The sequence below is a fragment of the Crocodylus siamensis genome, chromosome 5 (genome assembly GCF_052110815.1).
Source record: "Crocodylus siamensis isolate JL-2025a chromosome 5, ASM5211081v1, whole genome shotgun sequence".
Classification (NCBI taxonomy): domain Eukaryota; kingdom Metazoa; phylum Chordata; order Crocodylia; family Crocodylidae; genus Crocodylus; species Crocodylus siamensis.
In genome coordinates, this window is record NC_143399.1 from 17,438,393 (window position 1) to 17,455,070 (window position 16,678).

At 43.2% G+C, this 16,678-nt stretch overlaps 1 protein-coding gene across 3 annotated transcripts in view; it reads left to right on the top strand.

Moving 5' to 3' along the window:
• PDE4B (phosphodiesterase 4B) overlaps nt 1–16,678 on the top strand; it is a 388,611-nt gene that overhangs the window by 314,522 nt on the left and 57,411 nt on the right. For 2 of the 3 annotated variants that reach the window (XM_090047508.1, XM_090047509.1), the window contains 2 exons: nt 101–171; nt 7,092–7,141. In XM_090047508.1, coding sequence (XP_089903634.1) covers nt 101–171; nt 7,092–7,141 — 121 coding nt within the window. The remainder of the gene's footprint in view (nt 1–100; nt 172–7,091; nt 7,142–16,678) is intronic. The other variant, XM_090047514.1, reaches the window with a different exon arrangement.

Genomic DNA, 16,678 nt, shown 5'->3' on the forward strand with positions numbered 1-16,678 from the left:
GAAAGGTAGTACATGGGCATCTACTGTCCCATGTTAAGGCATGCTTTGAAAAAGTGCATGTTTATAGGAATCATACAATATTTATTTGTGTTTAATTTAGGTCCTGGCAAGTTTACGAAGTGTGAGAAACAACTTTACATTATTGACTAATTTACATGGAACATCAAGCAAGTAAGCTTCTGGTTTTTAATTAAATTTATATTCAAGTGCGTGAATTGTACACATTTGGTGCCAGATTTTCTGGCTGAATTCAGTTCAGCTTCCTTTTTTTGCAGGCACATTTATTCACCTGTTACCTGTCCCTAAGCTTTGTACATGTGCTGAACTTCAAGGAAAGCTTTTCAAATGTAGCACAATCTTTCTGGGACAGCAGCTGTCTTCTACCTGGGGTCTGTACAGGTTTCATCAGAATTGGACCCCATTCTTGGTTGGTTCCATTATAAAATTAATTACCACTAATAATATGGACCTAACTAACAATATTTGCACCTGTTAATGACTATACAGGCATACCTCGGAGATATTGCGGGTTCGGTTCCAGACCACCGCAATAAAGCGAATATCGCAATAAAGCAAGTCACACGAATTTTTTGGTTTCCCAGTGCATATAAAAGTTATGTTTACACTATACTGTAGTCTATTAAGTGTGCAATAGCATTATGTCTAAAAAAACAATGTACATACCTTAATTAAAAAATACTTTATTGCTAAAAAATGCTAACCATCATCTGAGCCTTCAGTGAGTTGTAATCTTTTTGCTGGTGGAGGGTCTTGCCTCGATGTTGATGGCTGCTGACTGATCAGGGTGGTGGTTGCTGAAGGCTGGGGTGGCTGTGGCAATTTCTTAAAATAAGACAACAATGAAGTTTGCCGCATTGATTGACTCTTCCTTTCATGAAAGATTTCTCTGTAGCATGCGATGCTGTTTGATAGCATTTTACCCACAGTAGAACTTCTTTCAAAATTGGAGTCAATCCTCTCAAACCCTGCCGCTGCTTCATCAACTAAGTTTATGTAATATTCTAAATCCTTTGTTGTCATTTCAACAATGTTCACAGCATCTTCACCAGGAGTAGATTCCATCTCAAGAAACCACTTTCTTTGCTCATCCATAAGAAGCATCTCCTCATCCGTTAAAGTTTTATCATGAGATTACAGCAATTCAGTCACATCTTCAGGCTCCACTTTTATTTCTAGTTCTCTTGCTATTTCCACCACATCTGCAGTTACTTCCTCCACTGAAGTCTTGAACCCCTCAAAGTCATCCATGAGGGTTGGAATCAACTTCTTCCAAACCCCTATTAATGTCGATATTTTGACCTCCTCCCATGAACCATGAATGTTCTTAATGGCATCTAGAATGGTGAATCCTTTCCAGAAGGTTTTCAATTTACTTTGCCCAGATCCATCAGAGGAATCACTATCTATGGCAGCTATAGCCTTATGAAATATATTTCTTAAATAATGAAACTTGAAAGTCGAAATTACTCCTTGATCCATGGGCTGCAGAATGGATGTTGTGTTAGCAGGCATGAAAACAACATTAATCTCATTGTACGCTCTCCATCAGAGCTCTTGGGTGACCAGGTGCATTGTCAATGAGCAGTAATATTTTGAAAGGAATCTTCTTTTCTGAGCAGTAGGTCTCAACAGTGGGCTTAAAATATTCAGTAAACCATGTTGTAAACAGATGTGCTGTCATCCAGGCTTTGTTGTTCCATTTATAGAGTACAGGCAGAGTAGATTTAGCATAATTCTTAAGGGCCCTAGGATTTTCGCAATGGTAAATGAGCATAGGCTTCAACTTAAAGTCACCAGCTGCACTGGCCCCTAACAAGAGAGTCAGCCTGCCCTTTGAAGCTAGGCATTGACTTCTCCTCTCTAGCTATGAAAGTCCTAGATGGCATCTTCTTCCAATATAAGGCTGTTTCATCTACATTGAAAATCTGTTGTTTAGTGTAGCCACCTTCATCAATTATCTTAGATAGATCTTCTGGATAACTTGCTGCAGCTTCTACATCAGCATTTGCTGCTTCACCTTGCACTTTTATGTTATGGAGACGGCTTCTTTCCTTAAACCTCATGAAACAACCTCTGCTAGCTTCAAACTTTTCTTCTGCGGCTTCCTCACCTCTCTCAGCCTTCATAGAATTGAAGAGAGTTAGGGCCTTGCTCTGGATTAGGCTTTGGCTTAAAGGAATGTTGTGGCTGGTTTGATCTTCTGTCTAGACCACTAAAACTTTCTCCATATCAGCAGTAAGGCTGTTTCGCTTTCTTATCATTCGTGTGTTCACTGGAGTAGCACTTTTAATTTCCTTCAAGAACTTTTCCTTTGCATTCACAACTTGGCTAACTGTTTGGCGCAAGAGGCCTAGCTTTTGGCCTATCTCGGCTTTCGACATGCCTTCCTCACTAAGCTTAATCATTTCTAGCTTTTGATTTAAAGCGAGAGACGTGCGACTCTTCCTTTCACTTGGACACTTAGAGGCCATTGTAGGGTTATTAATTGGCCTAATTTCAAAATTGTTGTGTCTCAGGGAATAGGGAGGCCCGAGGAGAGGGAGAGAGACGGGGGAACGGCCGGTCGGTGGAGCAGTCAGAACACACACAACATTTATCGACTAAGTTCGCCGTCTTATATGGGCGCGGTTTGTGGCAACCCAAAACAAGTACAATAGTAACATCAAAGACCACAGATCACCATAACAAATATAATAATAATGAAAAAGTTTGAAATATTGCGAGAATTACCAAAATGTGACACAAAGACACAAAGTGAGCGAATGCTGTTGGAAAAATGGCGCCGATAGACTTGCTCGACACAGGGTTGCCACAAACCTTCAATGTGTAAAAAAACGCAATATCTGCGAAGCACAATAAAGCGAAGCGCAATAAAACCAGGTATGCCTGTATATACAAAAAGGCAGGCTTGAGTATTTGGAGACCATAATACTGGGTCTGCAGAAGTGACATCCAGTGTTGGAAAACTGACTGAATTGTGAGAATATCTGTTCATATGTAGAAAATACTAGCCCATATCATTATTTGTGATGTACTTCAAGGCTTAGCAACTAGATGGCGAACTTCACTGTAATTTATTTCAAATAAGATTGTCCAGAAAATGTCAGATGAGAAAATGACTGGCAGTAGATTTGAAAAATTTGGATAGTTCAAAAAAACCCCCAAAAACTATTTCAAAGAAAGGTGAATAACATGTAAATAGAGCTTGGAGCAATTAAGTCTTCAAAAGTTTGGGTATGAAAAGAAAGTTCCTCAGAATTTTCCCTCTCATTGTATCTCATCCTTGGCCATGTCTTCTGCATCCTCTCAGGCAGATCACCTAGCGATCACCTAGCTTTCCTTTATTTCACCTTTTTTGCATGTACATACTTCTGCTTGCTCAGGAAATGTAGGAATTGGGACCAGTTGAATGAGCTGAAGAGGATCAAGGCAAGAACTGCTCCTGACGCTGCTGGATCCTTTCCCTGGATGAAAAGAGCAGCCTTGGAGTATTGCACCCACTACTGCCATAGGAAGGAGGGAAAGTGGTTCAAAAGCTGGGTAGCCCAGGCACACCTATGCTAGAAATTACACATACATTGGTAAAAGCGGTGAGAAACCAGTTTAAGCCTGTAATATAACAGAAATTCAGTGTACATAAACCACTTTCAAAATGGTCAAAGCCAGTTTAAGATAAACCTGGATGGATGTAGTATTACACTTAACTCATTTAAGTTGAATTGATTTATTGAACTTCTGTCCCAGATCCCCTCCAGATTCAAGTTAACTCACAGTATCCCACCATCCCAGGATGCTTTGCACTTCCCCCACAACTTCCTCTCCCCCATGTAGGGTGGGTGGACTAGCCTTGGCCTAAGCTGTCTGCTGCAGCTGAGCAAGGATGCATGCTCTAGCTTCCCCCAGCTTCTGGCCTGGGTCACTGGAGGAATGTAGCTGCATTTCCAGAGTCAAACGTGAATGTCTTTTCACTCGCTTATTGGTTCAACCTACACAGCTTAGACTAACCTGCAAAGACTGAATTGATTCAGCCTCGGGCTTTTTGATTGTTTGTATTTACTTAGGCCTAAGGAACAAGCAGGGTGACCTGTGTACTACCACTGTTGAGTCCAGATGTAATAGAGGGGAATGTGTCCATTCACTTCCCCAACACATGCGGTTTAAATCCCAGGTACTCGTACAAGTACGGATGACTCTTTACTGGTCATTAACCAGTAGCACCATAGTACAACACATAGCAGAACCTAAATTATTTCTTTTTTTCAAAAGTGGCTGCCTATGGTTTCTAGCAGCAACAGAGGGCACTGGAGTGGCTTTTTCAGCACAGGCCTCTTGGAATGCTCTTCTCGTACCCTCACTGAGAAAAAAACCTCATTACTTATGCTACCACGTAGGGCTGGGCGAAATTTTGGCTGCCATTTCTTTTCAGGCCAGCGCCAGCACCTAAGTCTGCCTGGTGCAGCCCACACTGAGCGCCGGGAAGAACACACTGCTGGTGCTGGCCCCAGCCTGCTGCGGCAGCATGCTGTCACCCTGCACACAGGGGCAGTGGGGCTGTGCTGGGCTCTTCCCGGGGGGCACAGGCCCCAGGATCTGTGTCCTTGTGAAATGGCCAAATCCAAAACAGAAATGAAACATAGCTGTTTTGCACAGCCCTACCATGGGAAAAGCCTGGCCTTTTGAGAAGGGGGAGAGGCACATCCATTGAGGCACCTGAGGTGCACTGGCTGCGTTCCAAGCTACCACAGCCTAAACCCAGGCCCTCCTCTCTCTTCTTTTTCGGAGAGAAAATAAACTTTCCTCAAGCTGCCCGCCTTATGAGGGATCCTGACCTCAAGGAGAGTGGAACAAATGAATGCCTTGGTCCCTGGGGCAGAATTTCTTGAGCGAGGAGGGCTGTACAAAGGGCATAAATGGGGCAGGAGAGGAATACAAGAGTAGGAATGTGGACCAAGGGTCAGGTGGGTAAGTGATTGGCTTAATGATTTATGGCTAGTTGGACAGTGGTCAAGGAAGTGATGCTACTCTCCATTTTCTTTGGGAAAAGAAAGAACCGTACACTGGATGATGGCCCTGGTACCTTCTGCTCACACCAGCTGTCTTCTGGTTGAGCAATTGTACAAGAAAACGGAAATATGGACCTAAACATACGTAAATTGTATTGCAGAGGGATTTAAAAAGAACTCTTACTTTTTCTTTCCCTTTTCCACCTTGGATTTTCCAGACTTGGTGCTATATCAGACCATACAGGTTTGATTAACCTATAGTACTAACCTATGCTTTCAGCTGTATTATTAGGGTGCTTACAGACCTGAAAAAAAGCCCAAAAGTGTTTTACTTTCAGCTTGGTGCGCCCCTGCACCACAGGCTGTGCCCAGAAGAGGAATCACATCAGTTTGACCAGGCTTGCCCAGCATTTGTATAGCTCACATACTTCAGTGGGCTTTTTGGTGATTCAACCGGCTATTAGATAAAAGCACTCAAAAGCCATGCTGAAGTACACAAGGTATACAGATGCTGGGGAGCCAGGTCAAACTGATGTGATCCCTCTTTCGGTGAAGTGCTGGAGGGGTTTTCCCCTCTATGTCTGTCAGCACTCTTAGATGCCAGCACACAAGTATGCCTCTTCCAACAGCTATCGGTCCAAAGTTGTATGGGAACAGCAGAGCCTGAACAAATAGTCATCACAGAGCTAAACAATGCAATCATTTTACTTGAGTATTTCCTCCTTCAGATGACAGCTAATTTTATGCTGAGAAAAATAAAAGTCCTTAATATCCATTTTTTATTTGATTATGTAATTATTTACATTGTTTCATGTGAGCCATACACTTAATTTTATAGCAAGTTTGGTCAGAAGATTGGTTTTTATTTCAGAAATTCTTCTGGTGTTCAGGAGAAAATATTAAAACCAAGTAAAATGTTCTGTTTACACCCTTGTAATCAACTGTTAATAAATATTGCACTGATCAAAGTAGTTACATGTTTCTGTTTTGCTTTGAAAAAGTCACTTTATATGAACCCACCATTAATCATCCCTAGAGTAGCCAGTAATGTGAACCACAAAATATAATTTAAAATCTATCTGATAAAATCTTGGAATTTTTTTCCTTGAAATTTTGTACTTACTATACCTGTTAAAATAGACAGACTTGACAACTAACTGTGAATTTGTACAGGGTACAGATATTTGGTCAGAAGCGTCTTTCATTGCCTGGGCAAATGACTTATAGTGAATCTTGACTTTCAGTTTAGAAAAATAAGGTTTATCTCGTTTAAGTTGTGGAGAAAAACTTGAAAATGTGAATTCTAGAGGCCAGAATAAGCAGGCAAAGAGAATTTAATATATGTGTGTGTGTATGTATATTTAATTTTTTTAACATTTAAGTCTTGTGCTAATTAAATCATTTTGTGGCATATTTTTCTTTCATTTTTTTTAGAAAAACAGTTTGCTGAATTCATCCAGATTTCACAAACAGATTTCGTTTCCTCTAACTTTTTTTTAGGACAAATGTACGAGTTGTCAAAAAAACGCCATGCAGCTCTGTTTCAGAGAGCATACTGCACAGTGCTCTAATGAATGCACTGTCTCCCTGTTTGCTTCTAGGTACAGCTAAAGGTGTTGATAATGAGCCTGGATATTATATATGTCACCCTGTGCTGTGCTGTAGCAGTTAAGATTACCTTAAGGTCTTTATGTCCAAATAGTGAGAGAAAAGGCATTTTCAGGAGAGGGACCTGGAATTCAGCGCTCCATGGGTCAAAGGGACCCTCAGGTTTCTCTTTATGTGAGAGAAAATGGTAGTTGTATCTTTTGGAAATGACGTGTTTTTACATAATTTATGGACTCTGGCCCAGAAGACGTGAGATGAATAGATTTTCTTTAAACTGGAAGCAGCTGGCAAACTGTTCACTAAGCACTCATTTCACTTTGAAGTAATTGGGATTCTCACTAAGCATGAAAGGGATTTCAGACTGTGGGTGTAGGCAGTGAGAGATTTTGCAATGATATGAACAATAAATTTGAAGCAATAAAAACCTATTAATATAGAGTATTCTTTATTCCTCCACAGGAGGTCTCCTGCCGCAAGTCAGCCACCAGTTTCCAGAGTGAGCCTGCAAGGTATGTGTGCACCATAGATAATTACCCAAGACACTGAAAGTAAAACCTGTATCTTTATGTACTTTAAAATATTGTACTGTTAAAAACTGATTGCTTACGCTGAAAAGAAGTATAACCCGATTTTCTTATCTCATCAGCGCAAATCACTCCAGTACCTAATATAAAACCAGTACAAATGGGAGAAATATCAGGCCCAGAATATTGTCCTCTTTATCTTCTTGTTTTTATTTTCCCCTTCTATGTGTCAATAAGAAAAAAAACCCATGATTTTGCGCTGCCAAGGATGCAAAAGATGTGTTATCCTACAGAGTCGTTATCCTACAGAAGCCTGGAAGGTCCCTGTCCTGCAAACTGTAAACAGGCTCAGAACAAAGCCATATTTTGGAGGAGGTCTCATTTTAGTTTGCTTCCATTTGAACAGTGATAGACCTCAAATCCAGAAGACCTCTCTGGGCTGAGATTCTCACTAGCTTCAGTCAGATATTGTGGAAAGTTTGGGGTTTTTTTAATACCTTTTATTCACTGAGGGAGCACATGTCAATGGATTTAGTTCATTTTTATTGTCCAAGTTACCTCCAAGCTGTTTGGCTGGTTTATGGACACAGTGATTCATCAGTATCAGAAGATTAGTGTCCCATTTTCTTCTGTTCTAAGGCATGATTAGTGAACCCATCCTTTCTTACTGCAGAGGAGGAGTTCTGAGGTTAGCAGTGTGTTTCATTCATTTCTTTTTCATTACAGTCAAAGCTAACCCAAGGGGTTTGGCTGCTCTGTGTCAGCAGCAAAATATTTGCTTTTTTTCTCCTTTCCTCCCCATCAGTCCAACTCTTTTATCCCATCCCAAGTGTTATAGAGTTATTTAACACTTTCGTGTTCAGCTTTCTCTAACCATGCTTTTGTTTGTGCTCTTCCTTCTCTCTCTTCCTTTTTCCTTCTCTCTGGGGCTGTCTATACATGTATTAATGCACCTTTTCTAATGCTCATTAAATTTAGTACCTTCAAATGTGAGGTACTAAATTCATATACATTAGACTGCGCTAATACACAGTAGCACATTTGCATGCTTTTTTAGTGACGCTTAATGTGCAGTAGACTATTTTACTGCACATTAGCATAATGTTGTTTTTTACGTAACACTTTAATATGCAATAAAATAGTCTACTGCATATTAAAATACTTGTGTAGTTGCAACCTCTTTCTCCAGATATTTTTTCTTCTTCCTGCTTGCTTCTCAAATCAGTTTTCTTCAGGGCATGTCTAGACAGCAAAGTATAGGGTTGTGCAGAGGGATCTGAGCTGGCTTGGCATAAATGCGTTAGCAAGGCACTCCACCTTGATTAACATGGGTGTTAGCCTGGGCTGTGTGCCATATTAACAGTGCCTATACTGCTTTAGTGTCCAGGACAGCTTGAATGTCTCTGTATAACAATGCATTTTGCCATGGGGGCAGGCCCTTAAGCTAGGAACAGAAGTTACACATAAACTGGTTTAAGTGATCAGACGCCGGCTTAAACCTGTAACAGAACAGAAGTTCAGCACACGTAAACCAGTTTCAAAATGGCCAAAACTGATTTAAGATAAACCTGGTTGAATAGAGTACCAGACTTAACTACTTTAGGTCAAACCAGTTTATGAAACTTCTGTCCCAGACCCCTTCGTGGTTCAAGTTAAGTCACAGTCCCCCAGCATCCTAGGATGCTTTGCAGCCCTGGGCTGGGCTGTGCTATCTGCTTGAGCAGAGCAGGCTTGGCCCCACCCCTCTGTTCTCCAACCAGAGCAGAGAGGGTTGGCTGACATGGGGGTGAGAAGCTTGGCTGGGGACACAACCCGGTCTGCTTGGGAGAGGTGGAGAAGCCCCTGTCAGACATCCCCCACCTGCTCGCTGCTCAAGCAGATGGGGGCATGGCCAGCCCCAATGGCAGCCTGAAGCAAATGGGGAGGTGGAAGTGTTGTTTAATCCCCCCCGGGGTCTGCCAGGCAGGCTACTAAAAGGAGGGAATGCCTGGCAGGGGCTTCTTCTCCTCTAGGCACACCCTAATTGGGGACCTCACAGGCCAGGGTGGGGGTGTAAACTCCTCCCCAGTCGGCCTGCCAGGACCTGGCCACACCCTCTCCTCAGCTCATCTTTCCTCCAGCCTTTGGCCCACTGCTGAAGGAAAGGGAGTGCTGCTCTTGCACCCCCTGGCTTCTGGGCTGAGCCGCTGCAGGCATGTGCCTGCATTTCCAGAATCAAAAGTGAATGTCTGTTCACTTGCTTCTTGGTGCAATTTATGTAGGTTAAACTAACCTGCAAAGATTGAATTGATTCAAGCTTTTTGAATGTCTGTACTTAGTAGTGCGTATTTTTTCTGCTGAGGTGTTTTCAGTCCTATTGCTTTCCCCTGTCCAGTTTGTGTGTGTGTGGAGGGAGAGAGGGTGCCATCTCTTTCTTTGCTCTCTCTAGTCTTCCCTGTCAATTCCTGCTTTATTTTTTTGCTTCTTCAGATAATACCGTGCTCTGCCCTGCACTGCATCACTCTCAGACTTGCTTGTTACTGTCCCCATATGTACACAGAACATTTCTCTTTCCCTTCAGAGACCAAGTCAGGATGTGTCTGGAAGTGGGTTCACTTCGTTATGGAGAGTAATACTTAGCTGAGCCTCCAGATGGAGCCTGCTGGTCAGGGTTCAGCACACACTGTCTTTCCAAATCTCAGACTACAATGAGCAAGGCGTTTCCAGCCAGTGGCTTAGCTGTTGCCTTGTCTGTGCTGGTTTTGGAGGTAGGTGGGACATAGAGGTAGGTAGATACTCTGTGACAATAGGGTAAGCAAAGAGAAGCCTCAAAAAGGTTGGCCATGCTGCTGCCCCCTGTGGTTTGTAAAAACAGTGAGCGAAAAAACACTCCAAAGGAAGGGATCAGTTGCTGGGCCTGGGAGGCACAGGGAAGGCACTGTTTGTTTCTGCTCAGGTTGGTTGCTTTCCACCACCTCTAACTACCTGCATGATTTGCCTCAAGAGCAGGGGTGGCTCTGCTTACACTATACTAAGCTTCATTCCCTATAGATGAGCAGGTGTAGATTGGAACAATATTCATTCATAAGATTTTGTTATAGTAGAGGCAAGGAGTGGCTGATTTTCATATTACATGTGATGCTTTGAAGAGCGAATTAATGGCCACCATTGGCATTTGCTTTTTTTCCCACTGTGGTACATACTCTGTATATAGCAGTATTTATTATACTGGAAACGTTCATATTATGTTACTCAAAAAAACTGATAATGGCACATGGAAGTCTCTGATGTGATCTGGATACTGCATAATGTTGTCTTAAACACCTTCCCATTCACTTTCTGTCATGTGAGCAGCCATCAGAGGGGGTTAACACAACTCAGTCCACTATTTTTTACCTGAGAAATTTTGTTGTAGTAGGACTTCTGCTTTGACTTCCCTGATGGGAGAAGTTCTTTAGCATTTAGAAAACAATGAAAACCCTTTGTTGCTTTTTTATACCACCTACTCAATCCAATAACAAGGATATTTAGAGAAGGCTATCACATTTGGAATATTGTCTATGTTTTGCTTGTATTAAATTCTGTAAGACATATTTCTGGAGAAATTATTGGAATCTCATGATACGTATGTGTTTCTGAAAGCCTCAGCTCCTGGGGTCATATGATTATATTAGAATCTGAGCTTCCCTTTTAAAAAAATGTACATTTCTACCTATTGTGGCTGTGAAGAAAAATTTGAAAACAGGATGCTAACCCTGAAAAAAACTGAAGGCAAATAAAAAGAAACTAACATTTATTATTTTTAGGCCATTTTCATTACTTTTGAGGGTCTGTCTCATGGTCTTTGAAAGCCTGGAGTTGGTGATTACAGCTGTCTTAATTCAGGTTACCTATATAAGACATATGAACATGTCTTAGTATCTTCTCAGTGATTTGAAGATAGAAAGTGCTGGGTTTAGGTGACAATGCGCAGGTATTACCAGTACGTGGAATTTATTATAGTGCTATAAGGATATGGTTCCCCATTTTAGATATTTCGTGAAATTCAAAAAAGCAGAGTCCAGACTAATGATTGTTGCAGTCAGTGGGAATCTTCCAACAAACTTTAATTGGTTTTGGTTGAGGTCCTCAAAGAAAATGTAAAGTACATCCTCATAGAATTCAGATAACTTCTAAGTTTTGTAGGTAGCTGTAAGAAATGTTTTGAGATCCAAAGAGGTAATAGTGTAATTACCTACCCCAGGTAAGAAATCCACAAGTGCCATCTACCATGCAGCAGGATGCATAGGGCCTTAAGGAAATTAAATTTCAGGTGACTTTTGTCAAAGACTTAACTCAAGTACAGTAATTATGTTCAACTCCTGCAAGGTTTAGTCTCCAGACTCAGGCAGAGTGTTTTGACTGATATAAAATACCAGGTCCCCTGCTTGTGATGTTTATATATTGACAATGTCTACATTGATGGCATCAGAAGGATTCAGTAGTGACATGATGAAAAAGGACAGCAGCACTGCTACGCAGAAGGATGGCTGTCAAAGTCTGACAGATAAAACTTTAGAAGTCAAAAAGCATATTTTAATTTACAAGGCATAGAGCTATACCTGTGGTGGGGGAGGGAAGTGAATCCTTCTCTGCGAAGTAAAGACTGACTCTAGATGAGGTAAGTACTTAGGTCAACACCCTTCAATAGGGAAACACCATTAAACTTTATACCAAGAACTCAGACTCAAATGGACTTTGTACCTTGAGTTAGGAGTCATTCTCTGACAATGAGAGTAGACTCATATATTTAAACTTTAAGTCTCCAGAGACATAAATAGTCATGAATTGTCAAACAGGCTGACCAGGCATGTAAACATGTTCTGTAATCTTTAATTTGCTTTTGTGTATAAAGAAGGGCAGAGTAGCTTCTAACTCTAGGGCAGATTAACTTGTAATATCCCGTTTGTTGTTCATTCCATAGTACTATCCAACCATCACCCAAAAAATCACCCAAACAAAATAAAGTCTTAGGCTGCCTAAACATGTGCTCATCAGCATACTAATTAGAATGTTCCAGCCTTGCTGCAGCATCATGTGTTTTAAGCCCCTGCACATTTTGCCTTAGGGTGGTTTATCTACATCTCATTAGAGGAGGTATAGATAAACATCCGGGTCCATTTTTAAATGCGCAGGGGCTTAATACAGATGACATTGCGGCATTTTAATTAGAGTGGCTATCCAAGAGTCACTGTAATTAACCCCTCCCCACCACGGAGCATGTGTATAAGCAGCCTTAGAGTCTCCCTCTAACCTCCCTCCATGCATCTCTTTGAGCATTTTACAGTCGCCTCTTTACTTCAGTTTCTTTGATCCTAAGCTGAGGTCAGAAGCATTCTTTCCGTGAGGTCCAGGCTCCGCTTAGTTCTTTCCCATCCTATGACATTCCAATATAATGCCGATCCCCATTGCCACAGGCTCAGCCATCTTATTAAATCTAGTTCTGTTCTCTGCATTATGTTCTCTCAGTCTGTACTCAGTCTAACTTAGAACATCTCCTCAGGTGAGCCGGAGGAGATTGGGCCAGCCATTTTTTGCCCTATATAACCTCCCTGAAATTAAGTACAGATCATAAATCATCCCAATCCCATCTATATCATCCCCCTGTTTGGGCTGATACTAAAGGGAGAAGATTATCCTCTCCCCAGACACTAGAAACAATCTTTCATAGTTTCATAGTTTCTAGGGTCAGAAGGGACCTGAACAGATCATCTAGTCCGACCCCCTGCCATGGCAGGAAAGAGTACTGGGGTCACACAACCCCAGCAAGGTGTTCATCTAACCTCCTCTTAAAAACCCCCAGGGTAGGAGCCTGCACCATATCCCTTGGAAGTAGGTTCCAGGCCCTAGCCGCCCTGACTGTGAAATAGCGCCTCCTGATATCTAACCTAAACCTACCCTCTGCCAGCTTGTGACCGTTATTTCTGGTCACTCCTGGCAGTGCTCGGGGGAACAGTGACTCCCCCAATGCCTGCTGATCCCCCCTGACTAGTTTATAACAGGCCACAAGATCCTCCCTCAGCCTTCTCTTGTGGAGGCTGAACAGGTTCAGGTCCCGTAGCCTTTCCTCATAGGGCCTGCCCTGCTGCCCCCTGATCATGCGAGTGGCCTCCTCTGGACCCTCTCCATGCTGTCAACATCCCTCTTGAAGTGCGGCGCCCAGAACTGGATGCAGTACTCCAGCTGTGGCCTGACCAGAGCCGCATAGAGGGGGAGGATCACCTCTTTTGAACTGCTGGAAATGCATCTGTGGATGCATGACAAGGTGCGGTTGGCCTTCCTGACTGCCTCCCCACACTGCCGGCCCATGTTCATCTTGGAGTCAGTGATGACTCCAAGATCCTTTTCCGCCTCCATGCTGACAAGAGGGGAGTTCCCCAACCTGTAGGTATGGTGCCGGTTGTTCCTCCCCAGGTGCATCACCTTGCACTTGTCTGTGTTGAAACCGATCCTATTTTCATCCGCCCACGCTTGTAACCTGTCTAGGTCTGATTGTAGCCTGTTGCATCCTTCCAATGTGCCCACGTCCCCCCACATCTTAGTGTCATCAGCAAATTTGAACAGGGTGCTTTTTACCCCCTCGTCCAAATCACTGCTGAAGATGTTGAACAGTGCGGGCCCGAGGACCGAGCCCTGGGGGACCCCACTGCCCACGTCCTTCCAGGTTGAGAAGGGCCCATCCACTACCACCCTCTGGGTGCGGCCCTCCAGCCAGTTGGCGATCCATTTCACTGTGTGGGTGTCTGCACCACAGCCCTCCAGTTTCTTAATGAGAACAGGGTGAGCGACAGTGTCAAAAGCCTTCCGGAAGTCCAGGAAGACTATGTCCACTGCTACCCCTTCATCTAATGATCTGGTGATCTGATCGTAAAAGGCCACCAGGTTGGTCTGACAGGACCTGCCACTGATGAACCCGTGCTGGTTGCCCCTAAGCATGCAGTCCCCTGCTGGCCCCTCCTGGATGTGTGCCAGAATAATTTTCTCGAACAGCTTGCCTAGGATCGAGGTAAGGCTAACTGGCCTATAGTTTCCCGCGTCATCCCTCCTCCCTTTTTTGAAGATGAGAACCATGAGTTGGCCCTCTTCCAGTCCTCCGGTACCTCTCCAGAGCACCACGAGTGCTCATAAAGCCGTGCCAGGGGACTTGCAATGATCTGGGCCAATTCCTTTAGAACTCTAGGCTGGAGATCATCCGGACCGGCTGACTTGAAAACGTCCAGCCCCTCCAGAAGCTTCCTAACTAAATCCTCGCTAACCCTTGGCCTAGGTGTGCCTCCCCCGGGGCCCGAGGGGGACCCAGCAGGGAGGTGGCTGTCCTGGTCCCTACTTAGGAAGATGGAGGCAAGGAAATCATTAAACATGTTAGCTTTGTCGTCTGGTGTGACGACCAAATTTCCCAACGCATCCTGCAAGGGCCCCACATTACCCAGGACCTTCTTTTTACCTCCTATGTATTTAAAAAAGGACTTCTTATTGTCCTTAATCTGAGAAGCTAGTCCCAGTTCCATCTCCGCCTTGGCCTTCCTAACTACCCCCCTACATCCCCGAGCAACTGCAGAATAGTGCTCCCTGGTGATGACCCCTTCTTTCCATTGGGTGTACGCCTCCTTTTTAGCAAGGAGACATTCCCGGATGCTTTTGGTGAGCCATGGAGGCTTGTGTGCTCTCCTGCTCCCTTTGATCCTCGTCGGGATTACCTTCCTTTGGGCCTTTCAATGGCTTTTAAGTATAAAGGGACACCAAATACTTCTGAATATTTCAGAGAAGGAAACTATATCATGTTTTCCCAGTGGTTCGCCTGTGTTGCATCCCTGTAGATCAAAGAATGTGGTGTTCAGTCAAAAGGGCTTATTCCCAAGATATATAAATCAACAAGGTTAGTTGTTATTTTAAGTCTGCCATTGTCATACCTGCACTTATTGATTCAACATGATTAACTGCATCAGTATGAACTTCGTATGTATGTCTCCTTTTATTTGTTACTACCCGTGTGATTTATATCTGTTTACAAACAGTACAGAACTTGGGGTTTAAAGCAAACTAGTCTAAATACTTCAGAAGGTAAGACCAATTACTTTCAGCATTTGCACTGGAAGTAAGGACCTAGACAGGTTACAGGGGTGGGCAGATGAAAATAGGATGGGATTCAACACCGACAATACAAAGTGATGCACATGGGGAGGAACAACCGGCACCATACCTACAGGTTGGGGAAGTCCCCTCTTGTCAGCACAGAAGCAGAAAAGGATCTTGGAGTCATCATTGACTCCAAGATGAACATGGGCCGGCAGTGTGGGGATGCAGTTAGGAAGGCCAACTGCACCTTGTCATGCATCCACAGATGTATCTCAAGCAGGTCCAAGGAGGTGATCCTCCCCCGCTATGCGGCACTGGTCAGGCCGCAGCTGGAGTACTGCGTCCAGTTCTGGGCTCTGCACTTCAAGAGGGATGTGGACAACATGGAGAGGGTCCAGAGGAGGCCACTCGCATGAACAGGGGGCAGCAGGGCAGGCCCTACGAGGAGAGGCTACGGGACCTGAACCTGTTCAGCCTCCACAAGAGAAGGCTGAGGGGGGATCTAGTGGCCTGTTACAAACTAGTCAGAGGGGATCAGTAGGCACTGGGAAGTCCCTGTCCCCCCAAGCACTACCAGGAGTGACAAGGAATAACGGTCATAAGCTGGCAGAGGGTAGATTTAGGCTAGATATCAGCCATCATGGTCAGGGTGGCTAGGATCTGGAGCCAACTTCCAAGAGAAGTGGTGCAGGCTCCTACCCTGGGGGTCTTTAAGAGGAGGTTAGATGTATACCTTGCTGGGGTTGTGTGACCCCAGTACTCTTTCCTGCCATGGCAGGGGGTTGGACTTGATGATCTGCTCAGGTCCCTTCCAACCCTAGAAACTATGAAACTATATGTCAGTCAAAATGAGAATATTATAGGATTTGGCAATTGTTTAAAACAAAGGGCCACATTCATTCCTCGTGGTTTCCAAAGAGTTTCCCCAGTGATGATTTTGGCCAAACATGGAACCAGAGGCATTTCAGCATAAATTATGCTTTTTAAAATGTTTGTCCTTTATTTTCCTGAAAACATATGAGACTTTCAAAAGCCAAAATACTGCCATTTGATGGTGATGTCACTGTAAATTTCAAACTTTTAAAAAAAAGTCATAAAAGGAAGAGGACTATGTGTTCTTTATCCCAACATCCTATATATTTTGTTCTTGGTATCAATTTAAGTAAATCTGGAAGATCTCCCTTTATGGAGGTGACAGGAACAAATAGATTATTTTAATAAATTAAATAAAACAACCTGAAAGGTTATATATGCAAGAGTATTCATAGATGTAATAAAACTGAAGTTTTCATTGGTTCATTTTTCAAAATTACTCCATAGAATAAAAATATGTAAAGACAGTAAACCTTTTATGTAATATCTATCAATCCAAGAACAACCCATCTGCATACTGCACTGATGTAGAAACTAGTGAATGTGACCACTACT